This window comes from Microtus ochrogaster, unplaced genomic scaffold (assembly GCF_000317375.1).
Source record: "Microtus ochrogaster isolate Prairie Vole_2 unplaced genomic scaffold, MicOch1.0 UNK31, whole genome shotgun sequence".
NCBI classification, from domain to species: domain Eukaryota; kingdom Metazoa; phylum Chordata; class Mammalia; order Rodentia; family Cricetidae; genus Microtus; species Microtus ochrogaster.
In genome coordinates, this window is record NW_004949129.1 from 1,024,869 (window position 1) to 1,036,811 (window position 11,943).

Here is an 11,943-nt window from a genome sequence, read left to right on the forward strand (position 1 = left end):
TCTGCAGTGCGCAGCGGGAGGCAACGTGAACGTGGAGATGAACGCAGCCCCGGGTGTGGATCTCACCGTCCTGCTGAACAACATGCGAGCCGAGTACGAGGCCCTGGCTGAGCAGAACCGCAGGGACGCCGAGGCAGGGTTCCAAGAAAAGGTGAGGGGAGCCAGACCCACTGCTCTCTTCCACCCTAGCAAGCCAGACTCGGTGTGACCCTGTGTAATCTGCCTTCCAGAGTGCCACGCTGCAACAGCAGATCTCCAATGACATGGACGCAGTCACCTCGGCCAGGTCGGAGCTGACAGAGCTGAAGCGCTCCCTGCAGACTCTGGAAATTGAGCTGCAGTCACTCTCAGCAACGGTAGGTGCTGACACCAGGCCGCCTGCGCCTCTTGATTCCCCAAAACCTATGAGAAGCCCTTCTTTTCTCTCCTATAACAAATGCTTACCAAGAAAGGGAAGACAGGAGGGAAAGCATCCCAGGAGACAGAAAGAGAGGCGCTGTCTTCCTCACAGACTTCTTGACACCCAGACGATTTCCTTCCTGGATGGCGCCCAGGGTTCGTTTAGTTAAAATAACCAGTCTGGTGCCCGGTTCCACCCTGAACATTGTTCATTCAGCCCCCAGAGCATGCTGGGTAGTGTTGTTCCTGTTTTAAAAAAAGAAAAAAAAAGTAAAGGACAGAACCAACATTATCTGGCCACACAGGCCAGGATGGGTCACGCCAACATCTCCTAACACTGAGAAAAGTGTATTAAGAGAGGATCCACGGGCCTGGAGAGATGGCTCTACCGCTCTTCCAGGGGACCCAAATTCAGTCCCGGGCATCCATAGTGCAGCTAACAACTGACTGTAACTCCAGCCTTGAGGCATCTGATACCCTATTCTGTCCTCTGCAGATGTAGCATCCATGGGGTGCAAGTATGTGCAGGCAAAACACCCATACACATAAAATATTTTCTTTAAGAAAGGTTCCCAGCAACTCTAACATGGGCACTCTTGATCCTCTCACTCTCCATAGAAAAGTCCTTGTCCCACAGCAAACACCCCACAGAGCCTGGTACTCAGCCTCTTAGGCACATGGGGGGCGAGGAACAGCATCCGGAAGACTTCAGTGGTTACCATGGAAACAACCCAGTTCAAAACCCTGCTTTCGGTCAAGACTATGATTGGGCGGTATCCAAAAGGCTTGACTCTGAGAACTGTGGAGAGCATGTGGTCCATGGGTTCCCCATCTTCACAAGAGGTCTTGTAAATCCCTGAGGACAATGGGGTGTCATATAGACAAAACGAAATAACTACTAAGCAACTGAGAACAGCGAGCCTGTCACCGAGGAAACCAAGGCTCAGTACACTAGAAAAATTTTTGATTTAGCAACCTTAACAGCACAGATGCAGTGTTCTCTCTCTAAGCAGTATTGGGACAGATCTGTTCTTACCACTAGCTGAGCCCCAGCTTACCCAGCATGCCCCTCTTCCCCTCAGCCTCAGCACAGCTGGCTCTCTAGACCTTCCTTGTGCAGACTTGCCTCTCTGAAACCATCAGAACCCTGCACAATCTTGTCCCGCGGCAGGGGTGAATTCTCCCTGTGTTTCTGAAAAACAGGGTGGGAAATAAATTCTCAAATTCCTTCACCAGAATCAGAAGCATTTTCACATATCAGCAATGACATCAGGGCTCAGAGTCTAGGGTCAGCCCACCCATTATAATCATTTTCTCATAGAAACAACAAAACCACAAAGCACTTAGAGTCAAGGCTCAGATCAACTATTCTGGAAGTAATGCTTTGGGGTCAGGAAATAGCACACACACACACACACACACACACACACAATCCATTTAACTGCAATATAAGCAAATTACAGAATAATACTGGTAACTTAGCTTCCACACTTGAGATTCTTTGGTCAAAATAAATTGCAAGGTCAGTTTCCCACAGGTGAAACACCAAGTCAATTATAGGTTGGAAGTTATCTATATAAACATCCGTATGTTTGCTTCCTGTGTTAGGCAACCTTCCAAGTTCATCTGGTTCTCTCTCATCAGCACCCAGCCTTCCCAGTGAAGGCAGTTAAGAGAGCTCTTGCCCCCTCCTACTTCCCAGGGTATTAGCCATCTTATAAAGGAATGCCCAAGGCAGGGAAGTGAGGCTTTAAGGTTCTGGATGGTGGGTACACCTCTCCCTGATGTCTTTGTCATCTCTTCTTCTTCATCACCATTCTGGTCACTCTTCCACTGGAGAGCCCAGCAACCTCTCTCCACATTCAGCAGCCAGTGTCCATCTGTATCCTAAGGGTCTGAGCTCATTAGATTGATGCTATGATGAATATCTTACTACCTAACTCCTTCTTTGTTATCTTAGGAGTGAATCAGTACATCATATATTTGGCAAAACACAAAAATCATCCTAAAAATTATCATGCTACTATTGCGATAAAGAAGTAGGATGACAAGTTAGGAGATAGTTCAGTTGGTAAAGCACCTGCCAGGCAAACACAAGGCTGTGAGTTTAATCTTCAGAATTTATGCAGAAAAGCCAAGCAGGGAGGCATAAGTTTGTAATCTCAGTGCTGGGATGTAGAGACAAGAAGATTCCTGGAGCTCACTGACCAGCCCTTCTAACTGCATCAGTGAGCCATAGGCCGCCTTTAAAAATGATTAAATAAATAAGTAGATATCACTTGAAGAACTTGACACCCAAGAGTCCTCTGGCCACCACACGCACACATACACACATACACACACATACATACACACACATACACACACACACATACATACACATATGGAAAGATAAAAAGAAAGCATTTCAAGGTAAAATGCATTTATGACGTAAACATCGAGCCAAACTGCCTTCAAAAATGCTAGGCCAGAGCCTTGCATCTCCTTTATCACAGAGACCTTATTTCCTGTGACGTAAGAGCTGCAGTCACGCCACACGAGAGGAAGGAAAATGAGAGAGCGGCAGAGGTGATGGACATTCTGATGAGTGATACCAGAAGTAATCACTACCCAGGTGAAAATCTACATATGATAAGCTGAAGGGGGAAATTATCGTAATTGCAGCAGGGATCATGTGGCAGGACAAATTACAGTCTGTGGAAAGCAAGAGGAAGTAGGATTCTCATAGGAGTGATGTGGACATCATGACCTGCGTGTTGTGAGCGCTGGCCTGCAGAGCCCACCCTGTTAAAGGATTCATTCAGTCTTAACTTCTTTCAAAAGAGGACTTGGTGACTGGCAGAAAATCCAGAATGGATCGGAAAAGGAAACAAGAGCCCAGCAAGCCTGGGGATAGGATGAGAACAGGGCATTAAAGAGTAAGACTTCGAAATAACAGACAACCCCAAAACAACAATTTTAAAATATGAATCATCCCTTGTGGATTTCTTACTGTTCCGTCCTCCCTAAAGTGCTTTTATATACATGTGGGTCTTAACAGAAATTGTTATCAAAATATTAACTGTCAAATACCGTACAGGGATCTGATAAGATGGCTCAGTGGGTAAGGGTACCTGCTGCCAAGACTCAGAGTTAGTTCCCAGGGACACATATGGTAGAAGGAAAGAACCAACCCCTGCAGGTTATCCTCTGATGGCCACACATTTGTTGTGACACATGCCTGCCCCCTACTACACACACACACACACACACACACCTAAGTAAATGTTAAAATACAATCTTGGCGGGGCAATCATTTATCCCATGCCAGGCCATCCAGTGCCTGTTCACCACATGGTTAATGCCAGGCTCCACTGTCTTATTGTGACCGGCCCCTACTTGCCTGGGGGGAGGGTGGTTCCGCAGATGCTAAGAAACTGAGGGCTAGGTTCTCTGGTGGTTTCATCCCTTGCTATGATCTTTGATGTCTCAGAAACACTCGCTGGAGTGCTCCCTGGCGGAGACCGAGGGCAATTACTGCTCTCAGCTGGCTCATATCCAGGCTCAGATCAGCGCCCTGGAGGAGCAGCTGCACCAGGTCAGGACCGAGACCGAGGGCCAGAAGCTGGAACACGAGCAGCTGATGGACATCAAGGCCCACCTGGAGAAGGAGATCGAGACCTACTGCCGCCTCATCGACGGAGACGAAAAGTAAGACCATTGGGAAGTTCCCCACAGTACGTGCTCTACCCCTCTGCCTTCCACACTCAGCCTGCTGTTTTTCTCTCCCACTGTACAAGTGTGCGTCTTTGCTTGCTTCTAGAATCAGTTCCTCTATATTTGTACATAAGAGAACCCCCTTATCCTCCTCGGGTGACTCCCATCATTCCTGCACAATTCCTCAGTATTGCCCATGTTGAGCATTGGGTTTTCAAGATTCTCTTGACCCCTGACCCTTCCCAAAGCCCCTGATCATGGCTTCAGGACACATATGTATATATGTAGACATATGTAGACATATTCTATATGGATGTGTGGCTGCCACAACAGTGCATATTTTATATGTATCTTTCTCAAGCTAATGCATATTTCTTTTTTAATTCTTTAATTATTTCTTGGACTTTAAAAAAAAAAGTCAGAGGGGAGGGACAGGGAGACTGGCTCAGGGGGTAAAGTGCTTGTTGTATGAGAACCAGCCTTTGGTTCCCAGCGTCTGTGTAAACGCTGAGTATAGTGGTCCGAGCCTGTCACTCCATACCTGGGGTCAGAATGAGAATGCAGGGGGCGGGGGGCTCACCGGATGGATCTGCTGCAGACTGGATGCTGGGTGCTCACCGGCCAGCCAATCTAGCTGATATGTGAGCTGTAGGTTCAGTGAGAGACCCTGCCTCAAGAAATGTGGTGTGGAGGGGCTAGAGAGATGTCTGAGAGGTTAAGAGCACTTGCTGCTCTTACAGAAGACAGGGTTCCGTTCTCAGCACCCGCAGGATTCACAGCAGGCTGCAACGCCAGTTCTTGGGAAACTGAAGCCCTTTCCTAGTCTCCAAGGGTACTGCGTGCATGTGGTGCATACGCATGCATTCAGGTAAAACACTCACACCCATCAAATAAAAATAAATAAGGCTCTCTTTAAAACTGAGACTGAGAGCAGTAAAGGAAGATTCCTGATGCCAACCTACACACACACAAACACACACTCACAAATACATTCACACCTACACACTCACACACATACACACTCATACACATACACACACTCACACACATAAATGCTCACACACACATAAACACACATACACATATTCACACACAGACATATTCACGCACAGACACATACACACTCACATATATACACATATTCACACACAGAAACATTCACACTCAATACATACACACATATTGATACATACACACACACCATCACCACCACCCAAAAGAAAAATATCAAATGGAAATAAATAACTTGTAATCACTTCCCGCTCCTGCACACAAAATCATAATATTTTCTTCAATAGTAAAAACTGAGATCTGCTAAGACAGTATTTCAATGAAAAGTTTCTAAAGTGATCATAAATACCAATATTAAAATAATAAACTTCTCTTTCTCCCAGTTCCTGCTCCGGCTCAAAGGGCTTTGAATCTGGAAGCTCGGGGAATTCATCCAAAGGTAACAAAAACCTAGTTTCATTTCTGTAGCGGAAACTCCGTCCCCATCAACAACACTCACACGTGGTAGCCAAGTCTACAGTTAAGTAGTTTTAACTACTGGAAATGTTCCTCACTTAACCTTACTATAAACGTGTAATACTCCCTCCCCAAGGCATGCGATGCTTGCGAAAAGCCTAACAGCGGGCTCCCCTCCCGTACTCTTTTAGGAAGGACTCATGCATTCACCTGGGTTTTCTTCTCTAGATTTGTCCAAAACCACACTGGTAAAGGCGGTGGTTGAAGAAATAGATCAGCGTGGGAAGGTGCTGTCCTCGAGGATCCACTCCATCGAGGAGAAGATGTCTAAGATGAGCAACGGCAAGGCTGAGCAGAGGGTTCCCTTCTAGCTCCCACGCTAGGGGGCAGAATAACGGGGCGGAGCCAGCTCAGCTACGCCAGTCTAAATCTCAGGGAGAATGGAAACGCTTTCTACTATCACAGATAAAGTGACCTTATACAAAATGCCTCTTTTCTTGGTGACTTTCGCATGATATTGGGTGTTTCTGTTCCAAATAAAGAAAATAGTTGATGGGGACGCACTTCCAATTGCTGGTGGTTAATATTAAGTTGAAGATCATTTTGGAAAACGTTTTCGCTGAATTTCACTCTAATTTTCAATAAATACCAATATGATCACGTGGCATTTAAATATTAAATATTCGCTAAGCATAACTTTTAAATCCCACCACATCTGCACAAGTAAATTATCTGGGAACGGACAGAAATTCTCCTGCAACTGACACACTCCACCACGAGATGGCGCGTGTCTGATATTTTTGTCAACCTATCTCAAGATTACCCACAAAATAGGGTACCATTGCCAGTCTAACTGGAAAAATAATCTTTGAAAACATTTACCTCAACGAAGCATGTGTTCATGACTTTTCTAGGACAAATTATAGAAGGTTTTCCTCTTGAAGGCCCAGACAGAAATAATTTAGGCATTGCAAACCGTAGGTCTATTGCAACCGTTCAGCTTTTTAGTTGCTGTTGAGGGAAACAACCATAGATTGAAGGGCACAGCTACTTTGAATAAAACTTTATTTAGAGACACTGAAATTTTCAAATTGCAAATAATTTAACGTTTCATGAAAAGTTATTCTTTCCATGTTTTCAACTGTTTAAAACGTATAAGCCAGAAACTAAAGAGATGGCTCAGCAATAAGAGCATCGGCTGCTCTTCCAGAGGACTGGGGTTCAATTCCCAGCACTCACACACGGCTCACAATTATCTATAACTCCAGTTCCAAAGGATCTAACTCCCTCTTTGGGCTCCTCAGGCACCAGGCATCTATGTGGTACTCAAACATGCATGCAGATGGAACACCCATGCACACGAAATGTAAACACCATTCTTACCTCGGGACCGTACAAAATCACAGCATGCCAGCTTTTAATCCCTCTCCGCACCAAGACTCGTGCTGAGAATTAAAACTGTGTCATCTCCAAGGTCACTCTGATGGTTCCGCCTTAGGAAAACTGTTCCTTTATTTCTCAGTATCTTCCTGACTTCACTGAGGAGCTCCATCCCACCCAACAATCCATAGCTCCACTGAAGTTTAAAGAAGTGGAAAAAAAATACTGAAACACTTACAAAATGTCTGCCCAAATGCTTCACACGAAGCAAGCTCTAGAAGTCTGAGGAGCTGACTTCTAAAAACGCAGCGACATAACTTGAGAGACTCTGAAAGAAAAGTGAAAATACAAAGTCCCCATATCCAAACGTCACGGCATCAAAGGGTCTGGAAAATGATGCTCTTTCCGTTCTTCCTCCGTTATGCTCTTCGCTGTTGCTGTTGTTTTGTCTGTTTTGTTTTTTAGAGACAGGGTTTCCTTGTGTAGTTCTTGCTGTCCTGGAACTCACTCTGTAGACCAGGCTGGCCTCAGACTCAGGGATCCGCCTGTGTCTGCCTGTGCTGGGATTAAAGGCGCACATCACCATGCCCAGATCTTCAACTATGTTCTTGATTTAGCCTGGATAGTTTATGATTTTGTTCTGAGGAGGGTTTTTATTTTCGTGTTTTGGCTCTTGTTTTATGGCCTTTTGCTATTTAATATCATTTTAAGTAAAGAGAAAAATAAAGTTTAGGTTATTTCGTACATTTGCCACTTGTTTTTATGCCATGCAACCCCCCATGCAACCCCAGTTTTAAATCAAAACACCAAAATTATATAATCTCTAATTAATCTCTAATATATATATATATATTGCTCTTACCAAACATTGGAAACACAAAACAAACTCAATTATTTTTATTTCACTTTATTGTTGTTGTTGTTGTTGTTTGGTTTTGCTTGGATTTTTGTTCTTATTTTTTTAGTCTAGTTTTGTTTTAGATACAGTCTTGGTTATCCTGGAACCCACTATGTAGTTCAGACTGACCTCAAACTCACAGCGATGTCCCTGCTTTTGTTTCTCCAGTGTTGAGATTAAAGTCAAGTACCACCACACCTAGCTATAGACTTCAAAAAAGTTTATAAAGACCGGATCCTCCAGTCATTCATGATTCTTGGAACAGCCATGACATTTGAAGCAAGTTCTGGTTTGCATGGAAAACCTGGCTCCCTGGGATTGCCAGAGACCCAGCTTATTCCATCTTGGAGGTTGCAGACCAAACATTTCCTCCCCACTTTGGGTACGGATGGACTCCCTTGCACTGTTAACCAGGTTGCAGTGCACGAAGGCAGTGCTTATGCTCTGTGCTACGGAGGCAGTATAAACCATTACAGACAGCTTGCACACTCCCCTGCACTCCTGCATGCCCCACAGTTAATCAGAACTCACTTTACAGAGCACAGGTTTAGAGACACAATTACTGAGAATTTCAGGTTAGCCACAGAGAGCACTGGACCAAGCGCAGGACTCCTCTAACAGAGTCTTTGTATCTGGAGCCTGCGGAACAACTCCTGCCTTGCTGGAGTGCTCGGAGGCCAATGATCTTTGCAAACACTGTCTGCGTGGGATCCCCTTTGTATAAGAGTGCCCAGGAAGGCTCAGGGGTACAGGAAGGCACTTTACAGTGAGAGTACCTGCCAGCACAGAAAGACTCAAAGGAGAACAAAACTCTAACTAAACGCTGCACCTTTAGCTGAAGAAATAACCCAGAATCCCCCGGGTGTCTATTCACAGCGCACTAGATATAGAATTAACCCCGGGGTGAACTTCCTTTAAGTTCTGTTGAGTTCACAGAGTGGAAGGAAACATACCGTGCTCAGACTTCAGAGTCGCAGTCTGTTCTTCCTAGAAAATAACTATGCCATTCAGTTCTGATTTTCTGTGCTCAGCGGAAGTTAGGGTACCTGGGCTCTGAAGTTCTTCTGATAGATACATGCTCTCCTCCAGTCTCTGAAGAGCCCCCACTTCTCTCTACTGTAGTGGGTTTGAATACTTCCAAGATGAGTCAGTAGCTATCTGAAGGAGAAGGAATTGAAACACTTTGCTTGGACAGTTAGTTTGTTGGTTGGTGTGTGTGTGCACGCACTCACACAGACACGTTTTTTGGGTTTGGTTTGGTTTGGTTTAGTTTGGTTTGGTTTGGTTTGGTTTTTCGAGACAGGGTTTCTCTGTAGCTTTGAAGCCTGTCCTGGAGCTAGCTTTTGTAGACCAAGCTGGCCTTGAACTCACAGAGGTCCACCTGCCTCTGCCTCCTGAGTGCTGGAATTAAAGGCGTGCACCATCACTGACCGGCTTCACACACACGTTTTTGTTTTGTGATTTGTTACTGTTTTTGTTATTGTTAACACAAGATCACATTCTGTACCCCAGGTCTGCCTGCAGCTCATTATATAACCTAGGCTAACCTGAAACTCATAGCAATCCCCCTGCCTCAAAACAGGGAGAACAGGCATGAACCATTACATCTGGCTTTCAGCACTTAGTTGTTACGAAGGAAACCACAGCTGTCCATGATGTATGGGAGCCCTTTGCAGGAAGTGAATTACCACCGGCTTCCTGTGAGTAGCTTCCACGGGGCATTTTATTCTCTTTAGTGTGTTCCCAAATCATATTCAGTGATACTTCAAGATTGTGTGGCTGCAGAACATAATTTTCCTCTTGACACTGGTTTTCTCTAACCTCCACATTTCCTGCAGCTATGTCTTATTTCTAGCAACTCATTCCTAAGCTTTTCTAAATTTTTTTCTTCTATCCCTTTAAATGCATTTTAGGTGATTTTTGAGGTAGCAGGTGATATCTTAATCTGTTTGCAGGCACAAGATGTTTCGTTTTATACGGGAATTCTGTCCCTTTCCACATTTTCTTATGCATAAATATTGACATTTTGTGAGCTTTGACCTCACTTTGCTTCCTTTGCTCATTTACTCCGTTTTCTATTTATTTATTTATTTATTTAAAATTTCTACCTCCTCCCCTCCTCCCATTTCCCTCCCACTCCCCTCACCCCTCCTCCCCCTCCCTCTCCAGTCCTAAGAGAAGTCAGGCTGCTCTGCCCTGTGGGAAGTCCAAAGCCCTCCCCGCTCCATCCAGGTCTAGGAAGGTGTGCATCCAAACAGACTAGGCTCCCACAAAGCCACTACATGCAGTAAGATCAAATCCCAGTGCCATTATCATTGGCTTCTCAGTCAGCCCTCATTGTCAGCCACATTCAGAGATTCCGGTCTGATCACATGCTTGTTCAGTCCCAGTCCAGCTGGCCTTGGTGAGCTCCCATTAGATCAGTCACACCGTCTCCATGGGTGGGTGCACCCCTCGCGGTCCTGACTTCCTTGCTCATGTTCTCCCTCCTTCTGCTCTTTATCTGGACCTTGGGAGCTCAGTGAAGTGCTCCAATGTGGGTCTCTGTCTCTATCTCCATCCATCGCCGGACGAAGGTTCTATGGTGATATTCAAAATAGTCATCAGTGTGACTATGGGACAAGGCCAGTTCAGGCTCCCTCTCCTCTGCACACATATGTAAGGGAGAGAATGCAGATGTGGTGGTCACATGTGTAGTGGTCAGAGGACAACCCTGAGTGTCAGCCCTTCAGTTCCACCTTGTTTGAGTCAGGATCTCTTTGTTGTTGTGCTACTATGCACACCCAGATGCTGGCCCAAGAGCTGGCGGGATTCTCCTACCTCACATCCCAAGTCTTAATACAGACACTGGGATTCCAGACACTTGCTCTGTAAGTCTGCCTTTTACATAGGATTTGAACTTGGGTCTTCACATTTGGATGGCAAGGATTTTTATCCACCGAGCCCATCTCCTCAGCCCCCTCACATTTTTAAGATAATTTTTTAAAATCTGGTTTTATTCTGTGAATCCATTTGTTACACAAAGTCATTGAAATTTTACAAGGTAGTTGATCCTAAAAGAGCCAAAGGGCAGCAGATTGTACCTGCCAGAGATCATATATCAAAAGATGGGATGGACCAGGAATGGTGGTGTATATCTTTAAACCCAGAACTCGGGAGGCAGAATCGGGTAGATCTCTGTAAGTTTGAAGCAAATACCAGGGGCTATACAGTGAGACTCTGTCTAGATGGAGCTGGGGAAAAATAAAACTAGGGCTTATAATTTTTAGTTTAGAAGTTTGGGGCTTGAACATGGGGAAAGTGAAATTTCATACATGTATCTAATAAATTTTGATTATTTCTGCCCTCCATCATCTTCTGACATCCCACTGGTACTCAGACCTTTCTCTTTCCCAGCAGGTGCCCCTCCACCTTTGATGTCTTGTGTGTGTGTGTGTGTGTGTGTGTGTGTGTGTGTGTGTGTGTGTGTCTCCCACTGAGTTTAATCTAGGTTGCGTTCATGAGCCTGGGAGAAGGGTTATTTCCTGGAGCATGGCTGCACTACTGAATTAAGTGTCACCACCCCACTTCAGAAGCCATCCTTAGGAAGGGATGAGCTTCATCCACGGCGAAATGCTGATTGGCCCAGGCTTGTTCTACTCTAGTGGGAGTAACCAGGACCGCTGTGACTTTATGGGTACAGTGACCCTGTCGTGTATGGAGGACAGTCTCCCAGCACTTCTCCCTGTCATCTGGCTTACGTGGACTTTCCGCCCCCTCTCCCAGGATGTCCCCTCAGCCTCAAAGGCGACGATGATAGAGATGTCGATGATAGATGATAGAGATGTCGTATTCGAAGCTGAGCGCCCACCCGCCATCAGGGACTATTAACACTTTGACCAACTGTGACTCTCTGCATGTCACACCTTGCATGCGTGAGCCCTGATGAAGGCTGAGAGGGCGTAAATGGAAGTATTTCGAAGGCAGTTTGACAGCTGGCCATTTAGCAAAACAACAGTAGTAGGTTCTGCCCTAGGGCCTGTGACCTCCCCAGCCACAGGCTCCTTACTGGATCTACGGAGCCAGGCATGAGGATTTGCACCCCCAGGACTGAATTCATACCT

The 11,943-nt window shown here is 45.5% G+C and overlaps 1 protein-coding gene across 3 annotated transcripts in view; it reads left to right on the forward strand.

The window, feature by feature from the left end:
- Positions 1-6,108, forward strand: part of LOC101996752 (keratin, type I cytoskeletal 28) — a 9,324-nt gene extending 3,216 nt beyond the window's left edge. Inside the window, exons 4-8 of one of the 3 annotated variants that reach the window (XM_026789873.1) lie at positions 1-151; positions 231-356; positions 3,872-4,090; positions 5,479-5,545; positions 5,791-6,108. In XM_026789873.1, the coding sequence (XP_026645674.1) occupies positions 1-151; positions 231-356; positions 3,872-4,090; positions 5,479-5,545; positions 5,791-5,933 (706 nt within the window). In that variant the 3' untranslated portion in view covers positions 5,934-6,108. Of the gene's footprint in view, positions 152-230; positions 357-3,871; positions 4,091-4,807; positions 4,810-5,478; positions 5,546-5,790 lie in introns of all 3 variants that reach the window. The other 2 variants (XM_005368245.2, XM_026789874.1) reach the window with 2 other exon arrangements.
- Positions 6,109-11,943: the final 5,835 nt, after the last annotated feature.